The sequence below is a fragment of the Daucus carota genome, chromosome 4 (assembly GCF_001625215.2).
Source record: "Daucus carota subsp. sativus chromosome 4, DH1 v3.0, whole genome shotgun sequence".
NCBI lineage: Eukaryota > Viridiplantae > Streptophyta > Magnoliopsida > Apiales > Apiaceae > Daucus > Daucus carota.
The window spans coordinates 22,709,277-22,734,889 of NC_030384.2; the positions used below are offsets into that span (position 1 = coordinate 22,709,277).

General features: G+C 34.7%; 3 protein-coding genes across 3 annotated transcripts; 2 read left to right on the top strand and 1 right to left on the bottom strand.

The window, feature by feature from the left end:
• The first annotated feature begins 2,108 nt into the window (after positions 1 to 2,108).
• On the top strand, positions 2,109 to 3,908 carry LOC108216799 (GDSL esterase/lipase At1g33811). Its single transcript, XM_017389639.2, has 5 exons — positions 2,109 to 2,395; positions 2,518 to 2,642; positions 2,769 to 3,017; positions 3,117 to 3,378; positions 3,454 to 3,908. Exons 1-5 carry the CDS (start codon positions 2,161 to 2,163, stop codon positions 3,675 to 3,677), a joined length of 1,095 nt encoding a protein of 364 aa, XP_017245128.1. The 5' UTR covers positions 2,109 to 2,160; the 3' UTR covers positions 3,678 to 3,908.
• An 856-nt stretch (positions 3,909 to 4,764) lies between these two features.
• On the top strand, positions 4,765 to 10,366 carry LOC108218920 (actin-related protein 2/3 complex subunit 5A). Its single transcript, XM_017392089.2, has 5 exons — positions 4,765 to 4,896; positions 6,243 to 6,335; positions 6,417 to 6,489; positions 6,584 to 6,684; positions 9,993 to 10,366. Exons 2-5 carry the CDS (start codon positions 6,247 to 6,249, stop codon positions 10,126 to 10,128), a joined length of 399 nt encoding a protein of 132 aa, XP_017247578.1. The 5' UTR covers positions 4,765 to 4,896; positions 6,243 to 6,246; the 3' UTR covers positions 10,129 to 10,366.
• A 274-nt stretch (positions 10,367 to 10,640) lies between these two features.
• On the bottom strand, positions 10,641 to 18,303 carry LOC108218919 (uncharacterized). Its single transcript, XM_017392088.2, has 9 exons — positions 17,995 to 18,303; positions 16,021 to 16,122; positions 15,086 to 15,304; positions 14,065 to 14,123; positions 13,881 to 13,972; positions 13,661 to 13,773; positions 12,553 to 12,615; positions 11,888 to 11,961; positions 10,641 to 11,026 (listed from the first exon to the last, which is right to left on the bottom strand). The coding sequence occupies exons 1-9, from the start codon at positions 18,256 to 18,258 to the stop codon at positions 10,912 to 10,914; spliced, it is 1,101 nt and encodes a 366-aa protein (XP_017247577.1). The 5' UTR covers positions 18,259 to 18,303; the 3' UTR covers positions 10,641 to 10,911.
• Between the last annotated feature and the right edge of the window lie 7,310 nt (positions 18,304 to 25,613).

The following is a 25,613-nucleotide window of genomic DNA, read 5'->3' on the forward strand; positions in this document are numbered from 1 at the left end:
AATTTGGTAATCAACAAAGATGAGGTTCATTGCTGGAATCAAGATCTATGACGGTGGTTTTTTCTGTCGGAGTGTGGTGGTTGTGTGTTTGGGGGTGGCTGAGATCAAAGGGATATATTTGCTCTCGTGCTCTCAACTCTCGATATATCCTCTTGATGTGCCCACGTACCCTACTTATAGGGATCAAGCCGTACGTAGTTCTATTGAACCAAGACTCCTAGTTTGATTAGGACTAGGCCTCTTGGGGATAAGACCAACCCTAAGGCGGTGACTTATCTCTTAAACATCTAACACCTTCATAATCATACTCCAGTCAAGATTAGCCTTGAGGCCAACTACCTGACTCCTAATCCAAGTACACATCACAGATACGGCATTTCCCAATTACGGGAGATAACACTAACCGCTACTTTTCGTATCATGTGGAGAAGTCGTCTGGTAGAGCCGTGACCATTCCTTGAGGTATAAGGACGCACCCTTACCCCCTAGCGAGGATACTCACCAAGAGGTAAAGCAATTAAGGAGCCAGGATACACTATCGTCTCAATCCCCCGATGTGGGCAACTCACCAGAATACAGGATTCAGACATATGACCGCTCTTCATACCACCCCGGAGGGCCTTCAAGAATCGTGATCACCTCAAGCCCCCACACGACGGTTAACTCGGCAGATAAGGGGATTGAGGATTGCAAATCACACCGGAGGAGCCCGATGACTGCCAGATAAGCCTGGTAAATACCAGATGAGCCTGGTAACTAGTCTTCGTATCCCTCGGAAGGGTCGCCTTCAACATCCCCGGAGGGGTGAATCTTCAATATTCCCCAGAAAGGTTGTCTTTACGACAGCACACTCTCCTCATATGAAGAGCTTCCTTACAACATATGTTGTGAAAACATTATTTTGTTAGCGCCAGGCCCCTTAGAGCGCGCCTCATGTCTCATGACATGGATTTATACAAATCAGGCCCCTAAAGGCGCGCCCTGTCAAGACTATCGAATGAAGAGCACACTTTCTATAAGGAGGGCTTCTCCATCAGAGGATGCATCCTCAAGAAACGATCCACTTCCATCAGAGGATGCGCCCATCATTACTAGACCATGCTTAACAAGTACATGCATTAGAGGGTAGCGTCATTCCACATAAGCCGAGCCCTTCGAGGGACGAGCCCTTTTATATATGTCGAACCTGTACATGGAAGTGCTAGCCTCTTGAAGGTAAGGACGTACCCCTTTAGCATAAGAGCTAGCCTCTACTAAGATCTAATTTTACAGAAAGTGCTTCCCCTTCAGGATCGGGTATATTCTTTCCCCTAATACTACATTTATGGGAACAATAATAAAAACCCTTTTCGCATATATTCATAGTCAAATTTTGGGTATAACAGACACATCAAAAAATGTTATTGCAATTTTTCTTTTTGATTTTAAATGTAATGTATTAGAATGATATAACCGGATATTTGGTTCATGGCTAATGAATCGATCGATGAACAGTAAACACTTAAATTTAAATTATGTGTTTGGACTAACCATGTTGTTGTAAAAAACAGCAATCTTCATTCATTTGGCGGCTCAATTATTTTTATCAAATTTCTTGAGATATTTATATTCATCTCTCATTTTCATCCTCAATTTTTATTATAATCCACCATCCAAATGCTTGCCGAGTATAGCTCGAGATGGAATCAGGCTTGCCTGCATGTGAAAATCTACTTCCCTTTTAAACCATTTAGCATTTTGTCAAAATCATGATATTGTGATCCATTATAGTTAGCATCACTTAATAGGTTTACCTGAATCCTGATACTTTAACAGTCTATACGAAACACTTAAAGTTCTTAGTTGCATATAATAATGTTTCCAGATGGTAGTGGCCCTAGCTAGAAACCTTCACGAGAGATATCAGCTGTTCCACCAGCTTTTCACCGCTGAACAGAGAAACAAAAATCTCCATATATAATAAATTCACAGCTCAAAAGCTACACCATCCCTCCCCAAACCATCTCTCTCACGGGCTTATTCACTTGCACTTTGTTTAACCATATATATTAACTCATTCCACATGCACAACCTTATTTTACTATTGCATATTAGCTATAAAAGGGAACTCTTTGTTTCATCATTTAAAGATCAGACAGAGCTATAACAAGTAAGAACATAATGGCATGTCTTAGTGCTGTTTTTGGGGTCGTCTTGTTTTTGATAGTTGTCGTTTCGTCGCAGCAAGAGCCACAAGTGCCTGCTTTCTTTATTTTTGGCGATTCGCTTGTTGATAATGGTAACAACAATGGTATACTCACTCTTGCTAGAGCCAATTACAGGCCTTATGGCATTGATTTTCCTCAAGGCACCACTGGTAGATTTACCAATGGCCGTACTTATGTCGATGCATTAGGTAAAGCCTAACAATGGTACTTATGTCAAACGTTAAAGTTCATCTTTCCATGATAATTTAGTCAGCACTCATAATAGTGAAAATTGTGCATGAAGTAACCATTGTCTTGTGACTTTTTGTAGCTCAACTTCTAGGATTCCCCACCTACATTCCTCCATATGCAAGAACACGTGGACGTGCATTGCTCAGGGGAGTGAATTATGCTTCAGGAGCTGCAGGAATCCGTGATGAAACCGGGAACAACTTGGTATGTAGCTCTATTATAAGCATTACAAGCCAGGTCGCGTTGAGAAAGTTTGTTCAACTCTGGCCTCAAGGTACATGATTTTCCAACAATCTAATTAACATGAATTACGAATGCCTGTACCTGTAGGGAGATCATATGCCGATGACCCAACAAGTGGCTAGTTTTGGAAGAACAGTGGAGCAGATATCTAGGTTTTTCAGGGGAGATGCAAATGCACTAGCAAATTACTTGAGCAAGTGCATATTCTATTCCGGCATGGGAAGTAATGATTATCTCAACAATTACTTCATGCCAGATTTCTATTCAACTGGCTCACAATACTCAACAAAAGCATATGCAGCTTTACTTCTTCAGGACTATTCTAGGCAGCTAACGGTAAGTATATTTATATAGATCCTCTGTTTCTACAAGCTCTCATAAAGCACCAGGCTTTTTTCGATGTAGGAGCAGATGTAATTATAATATTTAATGCAGGACTTGTATAAATTTGGAGCACGCAAGGTGATCGTGACAGCAGTTGGGCAAATTGGATGCATACCGTATCAGCTAGCTAGAATAAATGGAAATAGCAGTACCAAATGCAATGAAAAAATCAATAGTGCTATAATGCTATTTAACAATGGTCTGAAGAACCTGGTTGACAATTTCAATAACGGTCAGTTGCCTGGAGCAAAGTTTGTGTTTCTGGATTCATTTGAAAGCTCCAAAAATGTTGTGGCCAATGCTGCCAACTATGGTAATAATAAAGTTACAATGTAGATATAACAAAAAAGACTCACAATTCATTCTGACAGAGAAAAACTTAATGCAGGATTCGAAGTGACTGACAAGGGATGCTGTGGTGTGGGAAGGAACAATGGCCAGATAACATGCCTACCCCTACAACAACCATGTGATCAACGCTCCAAGTACATATTTTGGGACGCTTTTCATCCGACTGAGGCTGCCAACATTGTGTTTGCAAGAATATCCTATGAAACCACATCGCGGTCTTATGCTTACCCAATCAACATACGTCAGCTAGCCATGCTCTAAGCCCGGAAACAAATTTATCTTGGGCACTTACAGCTGTTGATTCATTCCTTTAAAGTTGCTCCATTTGTTACCCTTAATGCTTACACTTCCTGGTTTTATGTTGCTGTTCTGCATTTGTACTCCCTCAGCTTGTTTGCAGTAGTTTCAATTTGTCACGGACTACCAGACCAAAATAAGATTTCATAGTTGCATGTAATCATTAAAATTGGCTGTTCAGAATTTTTTTTACTATCTGGTTTGCTTTTATCAAAATGTAGAAGTGCTGGTTTTTTTTTTTTTTTGGTCAGTAGAAGTGCTGGTTTTGAACAACAAACACACACATTCTAATACTTGTTTCTTAACCTGGTCACAACTTACAGTTGATACATCAACAATTAAGGACACATATTTCCGCAAGCTTCTCAAGACCTGTCTTTACTTCACTCACATGAGAGTTCTCTCTCTTCAATACCACTTGAACAGTTAAAAGACTTTGGTTGTCTCTGTATCTTATCAATTTGAAAGCAATGAAACTCAGATCATTTTTCTTTTTTTAGGTTAAATTCAGATTATTTTTTGCTTTTTCGCTCCACCCAACCCTTTTTTATTTAGACTAGCAACATATTTAGTGAATTTTAAAATGCATGTGATGGTTATATTATTTCCACAATTAAACTTAATTCACATTTCATTTAAAAATATTTTGTTAGATCCGTAAAAGCTATCCAAACAATTTATTTCATTCACAGGAACATATATTTACTAAACATTTATTTAAATAGACAAAAAACAGATTTTATTTAAGAATTAAATAAATGACACTAGTAACTACATATATAAATTCCAGGATAATAAAACTAACAAAAACTTATGACTATGTTGTACATAAATTTTTCAATTAAAATCTCTCGTCTGAATAAAAGATAATTTGTGTGTGCTCGACACACCAGAAAAATCCTGTACAGAATAAATAAGAGATTACATTGTGTTTAGAGATTAATCCCATAGGTAAAATTTAATCAGAATATTAATTATAAATAATAAAGTAATAAAATAATATTTAGATTATTAAATTAATTTTAGAAAAATATTTGGCGATTTATAAAAAATTAACCTCGCATAAACTTGTAACTCAAAAATGAATAGACTAATGAGGACTTGTATTCAGTATCGTTTGATTTTACTCGTGGATCTGCAAGTCACAATCCTTTTCTGATTAACCCCATTTCTAAAATCTCAGGTACTCACCTAAATGGCCCATCTTGATTTGATCTTTTCATGTTATGAATGTGTGTATTTATGTGTATTCATGTGTGTGTGTATATGATTTTATTAATGGGGTTCTTGATTATCTGATTCTTGCCGCACAATTTGTTTTCATAGCAGATATTGGGGTTTTGTTCTTGATACTGGGGTTTGAGCAAATTACAGTTCTTTGTTAATGTATTGTCTTAGAAATTTAAGTTGATTTTGATAATCATAGGATAGTTCGAATAGATAAATTTCAGCTTTCGATTTGTGGGTTTTGGAGGTTAAGTATCCTAAAAGTTTCTAGCTTTCTAGTGTTCTTTGTTGTTCTAGCTATATTTCATGTTTGCTTAATGTGTAGTGTGATCTAAAATGTAGAACTTTTTATGTAGTTCTTGAACTTTTTATGTGGTTCTTCGTCAGTGAACAATCCCCTGTGAAGGTGTAAGGTGTCAGCCTCTAATTGTTTTCCTTTGTTATCTGTATTTTTCTAATTGATCTGTTGTGTTGGATATAAATGAAAAAACATAAATGATAGATATTTAGCCTGAAATTATGAATTTTTGGCATGTTCAAATTTTGAATAAACAGCATGTATGCTTTTGCAGAACAATTTAGTTTCGATTTGGATTTGAAGTTCAATCCGATGGCACATAATATAAGCCCAAACTGAGGGTGTCTGATGATAATTCAATCCATATCCTTAGAAAAAAATTTCATCTTTCCAAGCACAATCGCATATAATTCACATATTTCACAAAGTAATGCGGCTTTCAGTAATAATTTTACTGGCTATGTACTGCACAACCCTTTCAAAAGTAAAACCTTTTTTGGTTACAGATATAGAGTATGGTACTATTGTACTATTTATGCCTATAGATTCATGTAAAGTACCTCTTTTTGCTTGTTTGCAACATTTTTTTATTTCATCATTCTTTTGCTCATGTATTCTGTTCCAGCTGTTACCCTTGTTTTAAATCTGTAATATTAAGCTTAGTGATTTAACTCAAACCTACAAGGTTTCAGACTTAGTATATTAGAATGTGATTTTAACCGAACCATATGTTGTCCATCATGCATATTATAAATGCTTTAATTTAATATGCGTTGAACCAAACCGAAAAGGTTGCAACTTGCAAACCATATAAATTAGTTATAGTAAAATTAATGATATGGTTCTATTGTAGATCCAGAACTATTTCAAGCAATAGTTACAACAACTAATGCTGTTGTGAGGGAAATACCCTAATTGATCTGTATATATCTTAAATTTTGAATTCCTGAAATATGTTTCTGTTAATTCATTGAAAATAATAACAACTGTAATATAATATACAGGAAGATGGCAGAGCACGTAGAAGCGGACAATGCGGAGGCCATAATCACCCGAATCGAACACAAATCTCGCAAGATCGAGAGCCTACTCAAGCAGTACATACTACTCCCTTTTGCTGATTATACCCAAATTTATCTTTTTTGTTTTAGTGAAAAAGCCTTCCTAAATTTGATCAGATATAAGCCAGTTGAAGCACTAAAAACTGCTCTAGAAGGTGCCCCTCCAAAGACACGGGATGAAAGATGCAAGGTCACCATCTCTCCCTCAACAGTTTTATACACTAAATTGCATTCTATTAATCTCTTAACATAAATTGACATTTTCAAGTTATTCTTTTTACTAGTCTGCCAATTGGATTGTAGTACATAGAGCATTAATGGCTATAAAAGATGTGGATGGCATGTTTTCCTCTTTGGATCCTGAGTACTATGACATCCTTATGAAGTAAGTACCCCATTTTACTGAAAATTTTAGGCTTCTTGTGAATTGTTTCCTGTTCTATCGTGGTTTGATATGCTGATATGCTGTAGTCTTTTAAATTACAATTGTGAACGCATCATGTATGTCTCGAGAAAATTGACTTTATAATAAAAAGATTACAATAATTACCAAAAGTTAAATAGTATATACAGTTGGCCATTGCTTTGATATATATGTGCTTCCAGGGATGACATAAGACATGATATGCATTTGTCTAAGTATAGTTTTACTCATATGGTTTGGCACGATAGTTCGGTATACCTTCTTGTTTTTTTTTTGTTTTCTAAATTGGGTATTTGGTAGTGAAGATCTGATATTAAGCTTCTGGTGAGTGATAATGATAAGGTTTTTTTTTCATAATCCTAGGTCAGCTGGACTTAGGTGTAAAAAATTACATCTTTGGATAATCCTCCTTGTATAATGACTCATATGTATATGTCTCACCTATTGGTCAACCACATGTTAAATTTTGTAAGGATGTGCTAACTGTGGTTGAAACTTTTGAAGAAATGCATAATGTTTTCTCAATAATGGTGCTGTCATTTTTATTACCCGCACTTATCGTAAATGCTCTCACATGCCTTTAAATAATGTCTTGATCTGTGTTTAGTGTCTTGGGTTCTATAAATCCTCCAGCAGTACCTTATATATATACTAGATTAAATTAAACAAATTAAACAAAAATTCCAAACACAAACTCTTCGAAACTTTATTACATAGAAACTCCTAATGATACTTATAAGCTCTTTCTAGTAAAGGAGGAGATGTGCCTCTTATTGGATGAAGATGACGACCCTGTCTCACATCATTTGCTATACCATCCCTCATCATAGAAAAGAACAAGATCATGCAGCCCTGCATAATCAGTTAGGACAACGTTTAATCAGAAATTAATCAAACATAAACAATAAAGCAAGTATAGAAACATTAAACAAACAAATGATATACCTCGAAGAGCCAAGGGAGAGGGGGGAAATTGAGTAAACTCCATCGAAAATTTTGAATTGCAATGCTTTTGGTAAAGTAAGCTCAGATTCATTACATGTTTGTCTGATTTGCTACACTGCCTACACATGTTTACCTGTGTAAGAAAAAGAAGAGCTGTGATGTAATGTCGGTAAAAATATTTTCTTATAAATTGTCATTGTTGAAAGCGGTATAATTATTTATACTGACGAAATAAGTTCTTAGAGACTGACATTTTAGTTATTCTGGTCATAATATTTTAAGTGTTGTTATCTTGCAACTCAAATAACTAAATAACATTTACTTAATAAACAAAATTGACATCCACTAATTGATTCTAGTTGAAAGAGAATTGTCATGGTTACTGCAGGTGCTTAGTACTTGGTACTGGGTACAAGACTAATTATGATATGTATAGCCCCCTTTAGTTTGATATGTTGGACACCTTTGGCTCCTTTCAATTTACATAACTATCTTTATGTATTTGTGGGACTTGGTCTGATTGCATATTAAAGTTGGGAGCTGATCCATGGCCAGAGGCTCTTATGTGGCCAGCCATGATCCGACAGCTGAGATTAAGAATTCTGCTTCCCCACTACCAGCACAAAAAAGTTGTTGGAAACCAATCCTCCTTTCAGTAACTTTTTTTACTGGAAGACAAAACTGCTTCCAGCAACTCTTTTGTGCTGCTTGGGGGGAGCAGAACTTTTAATCTCAGCCGTCGATCGAACGGCTGAGAAGTTGGCTACATTAGAGCTCCCTGGCCATCAATGGCTAGGGATCAGCTCCTATTGAAGTTAATGTATGAAATTTCGTTTTATTAAAATTAATGTATGAAATTTAGTTTTGGTGGTTAGCAATTCTTTAATTACAACAGTGTCAAACTAAGACTTGCATTTAGCAAAACCAGTGTAATTCACAGCATCTTTCTATATATTAATTGCCATTGCTTGGTTGTATGAATTGAAGCTAGTTATGTTCAGAAACAAATTAAAACCATACAGATTGTTTAAAATTACCCTAGTAGAGTTTTGGTGTCTAGGCGCCCGGAGAATGACCGAACTTTGAAAAAAGTATGGTTTTGATGGAAGCTGGAAATTCATGTGCTCATTTGTAGCAGAATAATCGTTTTGACATAAACACTCCTCTTAACACTTGCAAAGAATATTTTACTTTTTTCTTAGAATGGAGACTAGCTTTGCCTGGGCCTGGCCTTAAGCTTCCATCTTCTGGAATTTCTGTTAAGTGGTGCAATATACTCTCCTCTTACCTTTCCCTACTTCACAGGAAGGTTTAAATACTTTAGGATACTGGTACTTGCTATATCTCTTAGCAGGTTTTGACACCCTTGCTTGTGTAGCCAGCTCATGAACTTACAGACCATCTTTGATTGTCCACTCATTTCTTAATATTTTTTTAACAACTTCATACAGCATCTTGCTAAATATGCATTCTTTCTTGGCGCCAGCTAATTTACCGCTTGGATAGCAGCCTACTTTCCTCTGGTTCTCCAAACTTGCTCATCTGGTTCTAACTCGCCATTAGTGGCAGGAGTTCAATTCTAGAATTTTTCATAGAAGCCTAAGTATCGAACGGTCTGTTAAATAAAACTTAAGAGCCATAAAATCATGGTGGATTGAAACAAGTAGATAAACAAATTTGGAAGGGGAAGAGGGGATGTAACAGGGAGATCAGAGAAAATGATAGTTTAAATTTTCTATAGCGAGGTTTGTGTTAAAAAAGAATAGGAAGGAGAATAGAGCATACATTATCAAATTTCTGAGTTTCGGTGCCATTTTAATATATGGAATGAAATGGAGGAAGGAATGGGAGTTAAAAATATTTATACACATTGTTCAAATTTCTTACCGTTCCCTCCTCATCTCATTCTTCGCAACCAAGAAGAGCAGTGAGTGCTTCGGCCCTGTACTGTTTGTATAATATGAAATGAATAGAGGTCATTAGTTCTGTAATAGTCCATTGTATCCTTTATGACTCTTAAATGTTTAGCTGTCTGTTTAATTAGCAGACTCACCTCCTTGTGACCATTGCAGGCCCCATAATCTTGTTTCTTCTACAACCTACCTAGAAAGGGAGCTACTTGATAGAGACCCTGCAGTTTGTAAAATTATTGCATATTTTTGTGGGTTTGATGTTTCTATATTTGGTAAATAAAAATAATTAAATATAAATTTCAATATTAGCTTTATTATTGTTTACAACATTAGTAGCTTTGATCTAGTGATAAAAAGCTTGGTTATAAGCTTTGATCTTTACCTACTTGCATCTGAATCTTTAATACTCAGGTACTTGTACAGAGGCTTGTCCACCGGAGATCGGCCCACATGTGACCAGTGCCTACGAATTCATGAAAAACTTACACAAAAAGCTGGTCTGGGGTGCATACTACGTTGTCTTACCGACACCATTAATACAGTTTAAGCACTATATGCCCTTTCTTTTCCAGGGTCTGTCTACAAAATAAGTATTTCTCTGATGCTAACTACATATTGAAAGTGAGATGAGACATGGACTGCACTTTCTCAAATTTGAGCTCTTATTGTTGATTTATTTTGTCCTGGCATAATTAGCAATATCTTGTAAATTTTTATCTTTTTTTAAGAGGCCTAGCTGAACAAGTAGATTTAGATGGGGCAATATAATGTAGTGGTTTTCTATATGATGCTATGTTATTTGAACTTTAAGTTTATGTTTTTAATGGTATGAAAAGCCATAGATCTGAATAATTAGAAACAGTTGTACAATTTATTCAAAAATAATAAATCTAAAAATTACAAGCTAATACATGCAAACATTTTGTCTTGCTGCATTACTTGCTATCCACAATATATTGGAAAGTATAACTAAACACAAAAAGAACTCGATCAACAATCAAGAAATTTTTCTGATTCATTTGTTCTGAAAACTCAAGTAGAGGCAGAAAAAGTGCCAAATGCGAAGAGAACATAAATGATAAATAACGTGATTGTTAACTACAGCGATTAATCTTGTAAAAACATAAACAGGGATCCAGTCCGAAGTAAATCAATTCATCTATGCCTGGATCAGCTGTTTGCTCTTTGAATATAAAATCTTAATTAAACAAAATATATTATATACTCTAGTTACTATAATGTAACTCAAAGACATGCACTAAGATACGATACAGTCAAATTGTACATCATGAAAACTATTACATGCCACAGGAAGATACTGCCTTGAGTCCTACAGCTGGGGTGCCGGATATGATGGTCCGTAATTATAATATGAAGGAGCTTGGCTCGGGCCAGGTGGCATGAAAACAGGAGGAAGAGGTGCCATGTTTCCAGCCTCCAGCACACTGTAATATTAAAACAATCAGCAAACTGGAGGTGCCTAATTATTTTTGTCAGAATGTCATTTTAACAAATACTGGTTGATAAAAGTCGAGCTATAATGCTACGATATGTGTCCGAGAGTAACTAGGAACGAGGCACACATTTATCTACAATTTAGAAATGAGCAAGAACTGGGCATCTATGTTACATTTACCAGGACCACATCTTTGGAGTGCATGCCTTGGCAGTTGGCACTAACAAGGAATCAGGTGCAAAATGTTTGTTACTCTAGGCACAACAAAGACAAGCAGAATATGATCCACAAGCAATAATGCATTTTATATTGATCTTCGAACTTTAGACTACAAACCAGAAAAAGATTTTGAGAAATCAAAACCAATCATTCGTGTGTAACCTATTCTTAAAGTAAATCCAAAACTTAACGTAATGAGTATAATTCAAGGCTAGAAGTATTTGGTTCAAGGTAAACAGAATAATCAAACAGCAGAGGAAATTTACTGAAACCATATACTCCCTCCGTCCCCCTTATTTGTTTACATTGGGGGACGGGGGTTCGGCACACATTTTAATGCTCTCATAAAATGTAGTTTGATAAATTATTTTGAACATTTTTTTCTTCTGAATAAAAGTCTAATGTTTAAATTTTTATACAAAAAAGAAAATTTTTAAAAGTAAGTTATGAAACAATGTTTATTATGCGCCAATGCGTGTCGAGCAGTGCAAATAAACCGTAAACAAATGAGAGGGAGTAAAAAAAGTCTAGCAGTTGACCGAATGACCTATAAGAAAGATATCTACTTCCCTAAACCAAGCATAACCTCCAATAATTTCACAATGATAAAAGTAGAACATGAGAAAATTACCCTGGTTGTTGCCCCCCGCTTGGCATCAACTGGGAATATACATATTCATCAATTCTTTGTTTTGCCAGTGCTACCTGTTGATCCATCCACAGACTATGTTAGAGGATTGAGGGAAACCAATGCCAAAATAGTTCTTTTATACGCAAAATTAGAACCTTCTCCATTGTTAATTTTAAACACCCTTTTAAGGTGGGGTTTAGCCTAGTGGTATAAGCAACGCTCCCCATGATGTCCTTTTTCACTGTCCATGGATTATTTTTAGAAGTGCAGTTTACTAGTTATATTATTCTTTGATTAGTTACTGGCATGTCTCTTGGACCATATAAACCATATGAGAGGTCTAACAGTTGACTAATTGATCTACGAGAAAAATTATCTGCTTCCCTAGACCAACCATAACCTCCCAATTTCATGAAGAAAGATAAACAAACCAAAAGCACAAGAAAGAGCAAAGATTGAGCAAGATGAGCCATATAATTAGTTTTAATATATTTTATTTAAGTAAAATATTACAATTCGAAATCCTATATTCAAACTGGTTAAAACATTAAACATGGCATAAAAGGTCAAAAGCATCGTTGCATAAAATTTGCTAAGGGCTAAAGCAACAATGGAGCAACTAAACACCATGAAAAGTGGTAAAAACGCCGGAAAGTGGGATTGACCTGCTGAGCACTACCACCCAGGTGGACTTGCCTAAGGTTTTGTTGACCTTTCCCACCATGAACCTGCAAAGAAACATCTATGTAAAGCAGAAAATCTAGACACTAGTGAAAAAATCAAAACCAAAAATGAAGCATAATATGACAAAGCTACAGATGTCTATAAACTTACTAAACTCAGCTGGTGAAACTCCCTACTAAATTATACTTGTGTGAAACCTAAAGTCTCATAGACCTGAATTAGCTAAAACCTAATCCAAACAAAACCTTTATTAACTTTCATATGCATCTGATCTTGCCAAAGATTCCTGCCACTCAGCTTTAGCTTTAAACTCATTTTCTTATTGAAATGGAAAATTTATTTGTATATTTTCTCACTAACTAATGTCTGCATTACATATATCATTCTGTTACACACCCCAATAACTGTACTGATAAGAAAACAGCATCTACCATGTGGCCATGCCTTTCCTTTCCTCTATCAGTAAGAAATTTGCGAAGGAAAACAATTTCAGTGTTCTGTTAGTTGACAATATCCTTAACTCAACCAGCTTGGCCTTCAATCAAAATGATAACATTGCAGTCTCTTTTCTTAGTCATCAAAAGAAAAATTCTTGGGAATAAGCTGATAGTACTTGGTCTGTTAACATATACAGGCTGAATGGTGACAGCTACACTACAGGCTAAACATTGAACAGAAACTACCATCAACAAAATTGCACAATAACACGAGGCAAGTCAGACTAGCAGAGCAAAAAGGCGTGAAGCGTTGACGATTCCACTATTGCAATTAACTGCACAATCGCCAAGAAGTGACAAGGAAAAAGGTCACTCAACTAAGGACCAGCTAACTTTAATCACTTAAATTTTTCGGAACCTGACAAACTACAGGACAAAGTTCAATACTGATACCAATTTAAGACTGATAAGAATTATTAGAAGCTCTTTTAACTGGAACTCTAGTAACTTTTATACTTTTAGTGTTCTACGTAAAAACATAAGCAAACAAGAACTCATGCCTTGATGATTGAAAGCAGATAAGGTCCAATCAAATAATATAGATATGTCAAAAGATTAATATTTTAAAGCTATATATAGCCACTAAACACACCTTTATTGCTGCTCCAGACTCAGTTCTGATACGCGAGATATTGGAGCCACATCGGCCAATTAACCCACCGACCATTGTTTCAGAAATCATCATCTCCATTGTTACATATTCAGCTGCAAGATTGGTTGTCCTAAAGATGTTGTTATAAGAAATTATTAAGATTTTACATGACATCGGACTGCAGCAGTTTAACGCATTTTAATTCAAAAGAACGTATAACCTGAAGAGGGGTCCACATATTGCTGAGGTGTTCGATGCAAGTTATAGTTATATGCCGGGCTGATGGAAATTACTTGTTTAGGAGGATTGTCCCTAGAGAGGTTATATAGACATATAAGGTATAGACGAAGCAATTTAAAATAAGTCTAGAAATAATGTGGTCTTGAATCAGAATATTGTCAAACCTTAGCTGACATCCGATATCTACTAAAGCTTTTAATACGTCTGGGACCTCACCTGATAGCTGTGATGGGAATATGTATTACCAAATTTCAGAACATTTATTAAAGGTGACAGAAATTGCACATGAATGACAGCAAACTTCAGGTGGGAATTCATGACCTCATAATCAACTTTTTGTACACTGCCAAATATATTTAACATTTAAAAAGTAAATGACAAAGTAGAATGCTGCACAAATCAATTTGCTAATGGGAGACTTTCAGCAATAAACTAATGGGAGATGAAATCCATCAACTTCATGCAGCCATCCAATATTGGTTTCCCAAAGAAAAATAAGCAATATCTGACATCAACTCCCTCTTTCCCAAACTACTGGTAACTTAAATAAAGTTTGAGATCCATAAGTAATAAAATTCACCTAAACACTTCCTCATTTATACATTTAAGTAAAGGAGTTTAAGAAAATTCTTTTCAACGGTTTTTTTCCTGACAAGCGGATTGAATATCATAAAACAAGTATGTGCTCAGCGTTATGTGTTGAGCCCGGGATAAAAAGTAGAGATAAGTAATAAGTTATACTCCCTCTGTCACGGTATGAATGTCCTATCTTCCATAATCATTTGTTCGTCCACTAGAATTAAATATTTAACTTACATCTGTATCTCTCAAGATTGTTGAAGTTCAACACTTATCACCAAAATTATAATAAATTTATATTCAAGCAAGAAATTAAGCACAACAAAATTCCATGCTGCTACTAGCTGTAATGCATCAGCAAGTTTAACTTTCTGTAGATCAATGACTATAAAGAATAATCTACAGAAGATGATGGTTAGAATTAATATAGCTCTGTGCATTTTAATATTTTAACACTACATTAATGATTATGCACATCAGAGCGCTCTATAATCATGCACAACATCAAATCTAGGTTGATCCCATAGTCTTTACCACAAAGCAACAGATAGACATAAATGATGCAACTATAACCTCCTCATGGCGCCAAGACAAGAACTTGCTCACCTGTACTACTCGATCGGATTCATGAACAGATGCACATAGAGGCATCTGATTTTGTCCAAGAACTGTGATTGTGGCACCAGAAGAATTCCTCAAATTCTCTATATTTTGCCCAGATGCTCCTATCAAACCACCTGCTTGAGTACCAGCAATTAGAAGCCTTACTGTGTTTGCTGCCACATGGCCAGCACCAATTTTCTGAGATTCCGTACTATTATCATCCTGACAAAAGAATTTGCGTTACATGAATAAAGTCTAAGAACAACGATCAGAAAGTATCTGCATTAAAAAATAGAGTGAAACCTCCACGACCTAGTGTTGATCTAAACAACAAAATTCTAGTCCTAGTAACTGAAAAATTCAATTATCATATTTCAAAGGAGCAGGCCATCCTCCTCGAGAAGGATGCAGGCCTCCAGATAATACAGAGAACAGTACATATCTACCCACATCGTGTCTTCTTCTGGAAGAGGCTGTCCCACGTTAAGAACCTTGCCATTAAAAAAACAAGTTACTTGCCAAGATACTGAATTCAGTGCCTACTGCCTACGCGTTCTGTTTTCAATACTGAACTTCAAAATTAATGTACAGCACTGAACCAACACATATTGGTTTACAGTAGCAAAGTTCACGAACAAATCCGTGTAAAATTAATACTATTTCCATCTCGGAATAAATAACATAGACAGAGCAATATACAAAAACTAGAAAAAGAAAAACTCGTACTGCCCACCATGGCGGCTTTGTGTACCTACTCCATGCAAGTAACTATCTTTCACAAATCAGTTGGATTTCACAACATGCATTACTGTTGACTATTTTTTACAAACCATTGCATACTGGCTCAGTATTTGTTGAATACTGTTATTCCTTGTGCACCTTAATATGTAAGTGATAGCAATACTTAATTTAGCTTGTAAAGTAAAATATATTCTTACCTTGAGAATCAGACAGGCTATTTGGTGAAGTGCATTTTCTGCATCGGTGAACGTACCTTCACTGTCTTTGGAGCTTATGATTATAACACGCTCTTCATGTCGCTGCACATCATAGGCAAGAGTAAAACAAGAAATTCTAAAAGTTTTTATTAAAAACAAATACAAAAAAACACAACGCATAGACCAGACCAACATACAGATGCAAGGATATTTAACTACCAAAAGAAAATGGTGCATTTACTGAGAATAAAATTAGTATAGACGCATATTCAGTAGTCAAATAAGTTAGCCTATCAAATGAAATCACATAACATGCACACTTGCTCTTTCACATTCCATAAACGACTGAGCATTCCTTTACTCTTATATTATACAAACTGATAAGAGAACCATTTTTGTTCTGCATCTCTGAGTTTTCAGGAAAACATAACAGAACGAATTTATGAATTACAATAGTTTTCTATCATATTCTATAGAATGTGTGAGGATTTCAGGGGAAAAAAAGTAAAGAACATGATATGTAACTTGACTACAATCTAAGGCCCTGCTCCCGAGTTTTTTTAGGAGAGGAAGTAAGTGAATGTAAGTGAAAGTAAATGGACTTTCCCTTGCATCCCCTTTTTGGAGTGAGACTATGTTATAACTGCATCCATTTTCACTTGCTTTCCTCCTTTTAAGAAACTCGGAAGTACAAATAAGAATGAAAGTTGCATAACTTTACTTCCTCTTCACTAGGGAGCAAGGCCTAAGAGAAGTCATCTACCATATTTTGAGAATCCTTAATATAGAAAAATACACTCAAACTAAATTCACAGTTTCAGCTATTTTATTGTACTCATTAGTTAATTAAACAAATAACCCATTCAAATAACTGAGACTGAAACGGCATTCGTCATAGCTGACCTGATAACTTCGGCCCACTCCCTAAAATCCTATAAACGAAATATACATATCAGACACGTATAGGGTCTAGGTCTGAAATATTTTTTTTATAAGAACCTATGAAAAACTAAGATTCAACTTTAGTCAGCACTTCATTAGTCTCATAGTTACCCCAATGGTTCCTTACTCAAAGTGCATCATGAGAAGCTCGTTTCTGGAACATGAGACAACCTTGATGTCCAAATTACTAGTACCTTCTGTTTTAGCATAATATAATCAGATTATAAATTATGGGGGTGTTTGGTTCATGGTTAATGAGCCTGGTTAACGGGAATCGGAACCTCAATTCCATGCATAAGTGTTTGGATTAGTTATTTGGTGATATGGGATGGGAACCCCAATCCATTTAGGTGGTTAAATCACACCCTTCCCACCCCTTCGGTTTCCATACCATTCTCATTCTGATTCTCGATTCTCATTCCCAACCTTAATCCAAACGCCCTATATATTTATCCTTTATCATATATTTATGATAAAAAATGAATTAAATCATTCGATAACACACTCACACATAAAAGTGAGCAAATATGCAACAAAATTCACAATTCTAAATCATGCTACACTAGTCACTAACGATTTACAAAAACGCCATAAAACTAGGGTTAACAATATCACAACTTAAAACAACAGATTACTGGAGAACAATTCTTTTTTTTCACTATTAAACACAAAAACTGGAGGTGCCGATATCAATCTTATTGGCCCAAAACTGTACAAAGCCTAAAACAAGACCAATATTAATACCAACCTTATTCCCCTAAGCTTCTACATTTATTTTCATCAAACTTCGATTCACAGCTCTAAATCATTCAGCAGTCCTCACTAATACAAGTTACCACTAGGGTCAACAGTATCACAACACAAACCCAACATAAAACCCAATTGATCGAAATAGTTCATACTTTTCATATTAATATAAAACAGCTTAAACCCATCAACAAACACGACCCGAAAAAAATTTACCAACACATTCTATTTTACAAAACATTAATTCAAAAAGGACATGACCCGAAACCCGAAACAAACGATTACCGAAACAGCATCAGCAATCTTGATAGTAGCTCTAGTCTCCTCTCGAATCTTCTGAATACGAGTCCCTTCTTTCCCAATCACCTTCCCTATTTGTCTCGACGGCAACATTATTCTGTACACTACGTCCTGTGCCAACACCACCCGCCGTTTGGCCGCCGGTGGGAGCTCACCGGAAGGGGGTTCAGCGACGTCGTCGCGAGAACGCTTGGATCTGGCCGGCGGCGCCGGAGGGTCGGTGGGGTTTGTAGATTGGGGCTGAGACATTGGTTGATTAGTTTGAAAATGAAAGATGCGTAAATATGTTGCAAAAATATAATTCCTTCAATTGTTTATTTTTCATAAAATATAGTTCGATAAATTATTTTAAATTTTTATATAAAAGATTACAAAAAAAAAATTATGAAATTATGTTTTATATTTGTTTTAAAATGTGTAGTGAGATATAAAAAAAGAATTAAGAAATGAGAGTGACAGTGGGAGTATCTATAATAGACCAGCAAAGTACACGTGTGTATAATTTGTTTAACAACATAAATTTATAAATACGAAATTATCATGTAACTAATGTAAAATAAGTAATATTTTTTTATAAATGAAAAATATATTTTATAATTAGCATAAAGATAAAATTATAATCAACTTTGACCCACTCAGTCTATTTTTCAATTCATGTTCAGTGTCATCTATATTACCTATATCAATATCAATCAATATATTCTTAATTCCTGCTAAAACTAGCATTTCCAAATTACTCAAGATACCCTTCCATTTCTTAATTTCTTAACTTCTATTCCGAGGCTTTTCAAACTTATTACACTTACTTGGACTATCCATTTAAATATGGGTCGCTCCACTCAAAAATTGTATGTGTTAAACAACTGAACAGGTCATTGATGTCCAACCGGGTCAGACCCATATTTGCATTATCTTTGTATTTCACTAAACTCTTATAACGGATCTCCTCCATCTCCCTAATTTGTCTCCCATCTCTGTCGTGTTTCGATTTTTTTTCAAATTTGAACTCCTTGATTCATGGAGACATAATTTCTAAATCATATTTGTGATGATACTGTGTTGCATTATTCCCCGTATTCAAGCAATACTTCTGTTGTCATCATGTCACTCGATTACCATCGTTTAACTTTCTAATGGCATATATGTTCATCAGATCTGACGTCGCTAGGCCCGATGATTACTACGTGCCTCTGAATCTTCAATAGATGTTGTCTCTCGATGATGATCATTCACGCCGACTAGAAGTGAAGCCGCTTTTACCTAGGTCTAACAGTTTTAATTCGATTAATACTAGGGAAGGTTCCATGTTTTTTAATTAGTGGCGGCAGAGAGACTCGGGGGATAATTCTCTAGAGTTAGATCGGAGAAGTGATGGCGAGAGTTTGAGTAATTAGGTTGCGGATGTTGTTGTTGATACATATCGAATCATGAGGCTTGACTTTACTTTGCTGCGCTATTTTGGGTAAGGATTAAACAATTGTGTTTTTATAGGCTTTGTTTGTTTATTGTAAATTTGATTGTGTAAGTTTATTTATTTTCTTTAATTTGGTTGGACACATGAGTGATGTGCTGATGTAGTTGCCCAAATGGTTATAGTGCCCAACCTTGCAAAATACATGAAAGAAACAGGCCTAAATGTGGATCCAAATACAACATCCAAAAGAAGTACAAGAATCTGTGAGTCAACACCATGCTTCAAGTAATGATAGGTTCCTTGCGACTCTTCTAAATTTAGCATGTCAACAACTCCCACATATTGTTCTTTTATCTCATCTTTTCATCTCTGTGCATTATAGGTTGTCGCTCATAAAGTCTTTATTTAGTTATATTGTCCATTTTTTGGTTCAAGGATCTAATGTGATCAATTTTGTTAGTGTCAAGTGTTCTGTGAATCTAGGTGTCGGACTAAAATCGAAAAGATAGAGTAAAGTAGTTGGGCACTGCATATTTACAACACTGAGCTAGAGTAATGTAGTTGGGCACTACATATCTACAACACTTATTTGTTGATTGCTTTTAATATTCATAAGGCTCAAGTCTGTCTTGATTTGTGAACCAAGAAGAACTCAGACCTGATCTTGTATTAAGAATTTATTATTGTGTGTATTACTATAACATACAAAGTTTATTCTGGTCTTAGGCAAGACCATATATTTTCACCAGGTAAATATAGGATCTTATATTTTTAAATTCTTGCAGTTTAGTCAATGAAATTTTATATTTATGAGAACTTTGTTAAAATTTTGTAGTGGTAAAGATAATAATGTTGATATTGTGTGGCTCTACGATCTTTAAAGTCAACACAAGACGTATGATGTTTCTATCTGCTCTCACGGGTTGCCAGGTTATTCCTATCAGCCTATATAAGGAGACCTTAGTGCGAGGATTCGCATGGTTCTCACAAAGACCTAATGCTTTTGCACTCATTTTCTTCTCTCCCTTCGTAATTAAGTGAGAGCATCCTTGATAGATCATATTTTAAGAAATATAAAAGTTATGAATCTATATAATTAAAAATGTCACGAATCTTATAGAAATTATTCATGTGCAATGCACGACAAACGATTATAAAAACAAAAAAAAAACTATATTCAGTATGCAAGGACAATTAGATACCGATTATCAATATAAACTTAAATATATGATAATCGTGAAAGAAAATAATAAAAAAACATAATTGGGTTAATTGAAATATAATTATATTTAAATTACTTAGAAACAATAAAATAAAATTACCGTGTGCGAAACACGGGCAAAATTGCTTTATTCTAAAAGCAAGAACCTTTAGCTTCCTCCAGAGGTTAAGTTTCCAAGGTTATTCTAGTAAATTCACATGCTCCTCGATCGACCCATTATATACTTGGAGCAACCTAGTTTTTGTCCTATACTCCCTCCGTCCCACCAGGTAGTTTACGTTCACTGTTTGCACGCATTTTGAGGCTTTTATAAAGGATAGTTGAATAATATTTTTTTAAATTATTTTTTTTCTGAATAAAAATTTAGACATCAAACTTTTTTTCAAGATTTTTTTAAAAATTATATATATAATGTAAGTATACTTTATAGGAGCCTTAAAATGCGTGCCAAAAAGTAACGTAAAGAACCTGGTGGGACGGAGGGAGTACAAAATAAAGCTGTGATAGCTACTTTCGGATATTGAATAACAAGACCCATACCCATTCAGCATGGAAGTTGATTTCTTATCAATTCAAATCAAATAATTTGAAATTCAAATCTATACCTTTTTTCAAACAGTTCCATCAATCACACCTTTATCTCATCACATCTTTTTCAAAATCTTCATCTTCCTGGTTCTGTAATCTATTCAAGCGTGTGAATTCCGGGCTAATGGATTATACAAATTTGTGAGTTGTCTTCTTTGTCGTTGTTGATATCTTCATTTATTTTGGATTAATATATTCATGTCATTATACTACATGTCGAAAACGTTTTCCTCTGTCAACACTACCTCCTTCTCAGGACAATGAGCAACAACATCATGCTATGTTTTGTTTCAATCATTGGGTATATTTATAATAGTCTTTGTTAATTATAAAATACAAAACTTATTTGTGCAGGGTCAAAAGTGTTGTCCAGAAATCTTGAAACTTTGCAGTTTATACCAAGGATCCATCAGGTTCACCCTTATTACACCTATTTATCTTGAAACTTTACAGTTTATACCAAGGATCCATCGAGTTCACCCTTATTACACCTATTTTGTTTTCTTTGTGTTTACAAAAATTGTAGTCTACGTGTTCGAAGAAATTCTTCAACGAATATATATGTATATTTGTGTGATGTAGTTAACTAGCTCACAACGCACCATCGTATCAAACAAGCTGGTAGCATCTTTGTGACGTGTTCACTTTCATAATCATTAGGTTCTTCTCCTATTACATGATACTTTATTTTATTTATGAACACATAATGCATTATATATGCAGCTCGCAAATATTGTCCCAGGAAACCATACACATTCAGTGTATAATTCAAATCAGTTTTGAAATATATTTGAAAACCATTTCTTCCTTATTTCATTCCTAAAACTGTGATTCATATTTGATGGCCAAGATTTTGAACTGAACCAACATCCTCCATCTTTGTTAGTGGATTGTTGGAAGAGATTAAAACATGTTTTTTTTTAGATAAATGGATTTTGTAGCAGTGCTATTAATTATGGTTTTGGAGGGAATGGACTGAACATTGCGCGTAGATCACTCTATTTCCAGGTTTGTTGTATGGACGCCACATGTAATAATCATCTAACATGTGTTTTTTCATTTCATGTTTCATCATATGTGATCTGGTACAAAGAAAATTGTTTTGAGAAATACTATATTTTTTACACATGTATCTGATCTAGCAAATTCTACATTATGGATGCAATTAAAAATCCTCCTTCTAATACCTTGATGTATTTTATATCTTTGTCCTAAATAATAAAACTATTTATATATCGTTCATGAATAGTGCTAAGACTCAGGAATCTATATTAAATGTGTCTCATGTGCCAAACGCCAGTATTTGATCTAGAAATTTTATTTGGTTATGTAATATTAGAGACTTTTTAAACCCTTGACATAACTCACCATCCGTATAATATTTGGTTATGTAATATTTATAGAGATTGATGGGCCTGAGGGTGACATGAAGGTGTTGACATTATTCACATATTCATATCTTTCATAATATTGATTAGTCTGATTAATGTAAGCACATGTTTCTTCTTTTACCTTTGCTTGGATATTTTAGTGATGATGTGCATGCTATTTCAGATTATGAAGTGATGAGTTTAAACCAGAGAGAGAGCAATCGATTTAGGAACGTAATGGATACAAGAGTACAATCAGGAGACATAGTTTGTCTTTTTATGTTGATGTAATATGTTTGAAAGGTTATAGTTTTTTTAAGTTTTTAGTTTCTTCCCATTGTAATTATTTTCCTTCCAAAAGTAGGTTTAATCATGAAATTATTATAAAAAAATAATTTAACTATTAAGTAGAAATATTTTCTTTTCATTTTATTCTATAAAAGTTATTTTTTAAGTAATATTACAATTTTACAAAGAGTAAAGAATTAAAAGAACCCGTGTGCCTAAAAAAAGGTTTGCAAAAAACTAACGAATTAGATCCATGAATATTATATTTGGAAAGTTGGAAATTGTGATTGCCTGACCCATATTTTGGCAGTTCTGCTGATCATATTAGAATTACGGCAAATGAGTAACCTTTCTTGTAAAAAACGAAGGAGAATGCAAAATGGATTTAGAGTAGTTGTCTGAACATTTCCTCTATTAATTGAAACCCTGCCTGAATCTTCCGCATTTGAATTTGAATAAACATTTGGACAATACAATTTAGTCTGAATTGGAAAAGTTTGTAGTGGAAATCGTGATTTGCTGACCCATATTTTGGCGGCTTCACTGCTCATTTTGAAACACTACGCCATATTTCGCCTATTGCAAGCCCGAAAAAATATTGCTTAAAGGCCTAAAAGTATTACAATAGAGTCTATTGTAACATTTCACCTAAAATTAGGGCTTCCATTTGCGGCCGTTGCAATAGGTCATCAAATGCAACATTTTTCCTTGTATCGCAACACTTTTAAAGTATTGCATTATAGCTTGATATTGCAACATCTTTAGTGCTTTGGGTAACACTTTTTAGGCATTGCAATAGCCTATTGTAACATTTCTGTGCAACACTTATTTGGTTTTTTACAACGTATCATAGTTTTTCATGCAACATTTTTGTGCAACATTTATTTGGTTTTTTTTAATGGGCATTTTTTGCAATATTTTATGCCCATTTTAATCTTATATTTTAGTTTTTTTTGCAGCATCTTATCTGTATAATGTAATACCACCTATTCTCACAAAATCAACCATTCAAAATTAAAATTCTTAAAACACAAGTCAAAACATCCCACCAAGATCTACTTTAAAGTTCAAACTAATATACCATACAAACATCACAAGTCAAAATAACAACAAATATCTAGTTAGTTCTCCTTGATTTTCCTAATTACCAATAAGCCAATTTGGTCCATAGGTCGGTCCTTTTTGTGTCTTCTTAGGCTTCGAGGCATTGCAGGTTCACTAAAAACAGATGGAGATAAACAATCAGTCCGTGATAATGGAGTTGAAGCATTGTATAGGAGCATGAGTCTACAATATCATCTTTCTGATATGGCACTGCTCCAGAAAGAGATCTCTAGTGACCAGAGGTGCAATCACTTCCAAATAACAGAATCCCCATATTTTTTTACCTACAAAATGGAAATAGTAGATATTATCGAAATCTATAAAGTCTACAACTGATACCACAAGCCTATAAGAGTATAATATGTAACAACCATCAGAAGGCCAAGATAATAACACTCATAGGACACATGGAATTAGAAGATTGTTATTCTTGGACAAACTCTGGAGTTAAGCTAAACAACACTGACTTAAATTCTTAGAATGATAATATTCGTCGCTTTTTGTTGCTGTATTAGATGGCACAGAGGACATGAGGTATCTATGAATTAGGCCTCTTTGATCAGATCATTTATTTTACCCCGTTCTTTAACTTCTGAGCTATATTATACCTTTTCCAAGTACTTGTCTGGTTGCTGGAGTAACTTGTAGTAGTTGTATCAGTCATTTCTTCACTTTCAACTAAGAAAATGCTTGATGCTTCTTGAGATTCAAATTTTAACTTCTATGACAATATTTGTCCAAAATCCACATTGTCCAGCAGAGTGATAGCTTCTCCCATGTTCAAATGATACCTGCACTCAACACAATATAATCTCCATTCCACCAAAAAGATCAAATCTTGATAACAATTTCATTTTCTCTTGAAACACAAATATAATCATTTTCATCCTTCTAATAAATCCCAACAAAATTCATAAAGAATGCAATCTGCTTAATTAAATCGAAAGCCATGGAGGATTTCTAGATTCTAAACTAAAAATCACCTCTACCACCAACAAAAAATCAATTCTTGATCATAATTTCACCTTTTTCTCTTTTCAAACAACCATAATTTATCTTTCTAGAGGGACCCAACAAGATCTTTACAGAACCCATTTGTCCAATTCAAAAAAAATTAAAATTCTATAATTATAAGGTTGTTGAAAAAGAAAGAGTAAAGAAAAATACCTTGACAATAAGTTTTTGAGAATCAGGGAGAGGCTGATTATCATTTTCATTAACAGTAGAATACTTGCCAAGAGTCATGGAATTCACTTAATCGGGAATAAGATTATCTGAGCCAGAAGATGCAATCAATGAAAAGATGCAATCAGCTCCGTAAAAGTTTGTAATCTAAATATATTTCTTCTAGTATATTCACAGTATGATTGTTTTACCTATATCCCTATTCATTGTCGTACCATGAAATTTCCATAAAATTTGAATAAGACATAAATCATAAAGCCCAAGGCGGGAGCTGATTTTCAATCTGGATCAAAAACCAAGCCACTTTGAATTGTGCCACTTGAAACCTAATCAGTAGAGCGTCATGTGCTATTAATTTTTATCACACTTCAGACAAGAGGCATTGACCAATATTTGTTTGACTGAGAATGTTATTATGTTTTATCTATTTCAA

Excerpts from the sequence above, each read along its gene's own strand:
- LOC108218919 (XM_017392088.2), bottom strand. The coding sequence starts at position 18,258 with ATGTCTCAGCCCCAATCTACAAACCCCACCGACCCTCCGGCGCCGCCG. Across the intron at positions 16,123-17,994 it reads AGATTGCTGATGCTGTTTCG|CGACATGAAGAGCGTGTTAT; the intron begins GTAATCGTTTGT and ends TATGATGTGCAG. Across the intron at positions 13,774-13,880 it reads ATATGTGGACCCCTCTTCAG|CTGAATATGTAACAATGGAG; the intron begins GTTATACGTTCT and ends CCAATCTTGCAG.
- LOC108216799 (XM_017389639.2), top strand. The coding sequence starts at position 2,161 with ATGGCATGTCTTAGTGCTGTTTTTGGGGTCGTCTTGTTTTTGATAGTT. Across the intron at positions 2,396-2,517 it reads TACTTATGTCGATGCATTAG|CTCAACTTCTAGGATTCCCC; the intron begins GTAAAGCCTAAC and ends GACTTTTTGTAG. Across the intron at positions 3,379-3,453 it reads GGCCAATGCTGCCAACTATG|GATTCGAAGTGACTGACAAG; the intron begins GTAATAATAAAG and ends AACTTAATGCAG.
- LOC108218920 (XM_017392089.2), top strand. The coding sequence starts at position 6,247 with ATGGCAGAGCACGTAGAAGCGGACAATGCGGAGGCCATAATCACCCGA. Across the intron at positions 6,490-6,583 it reads CACGGGATGAAAGATGCAAG|TCTGCCAATTGGATTGTAGT; the intron begins GTCACCATCTCT and ends TCTTTTTACTAG. Across the intron at positions 6,685-9,992 it reads TACTATGACATCCTTATGAA|GTACTTGTACAGAGGCTTGT; the intron begins GTAAGTACCCCA and ends TTTAATACTCAG.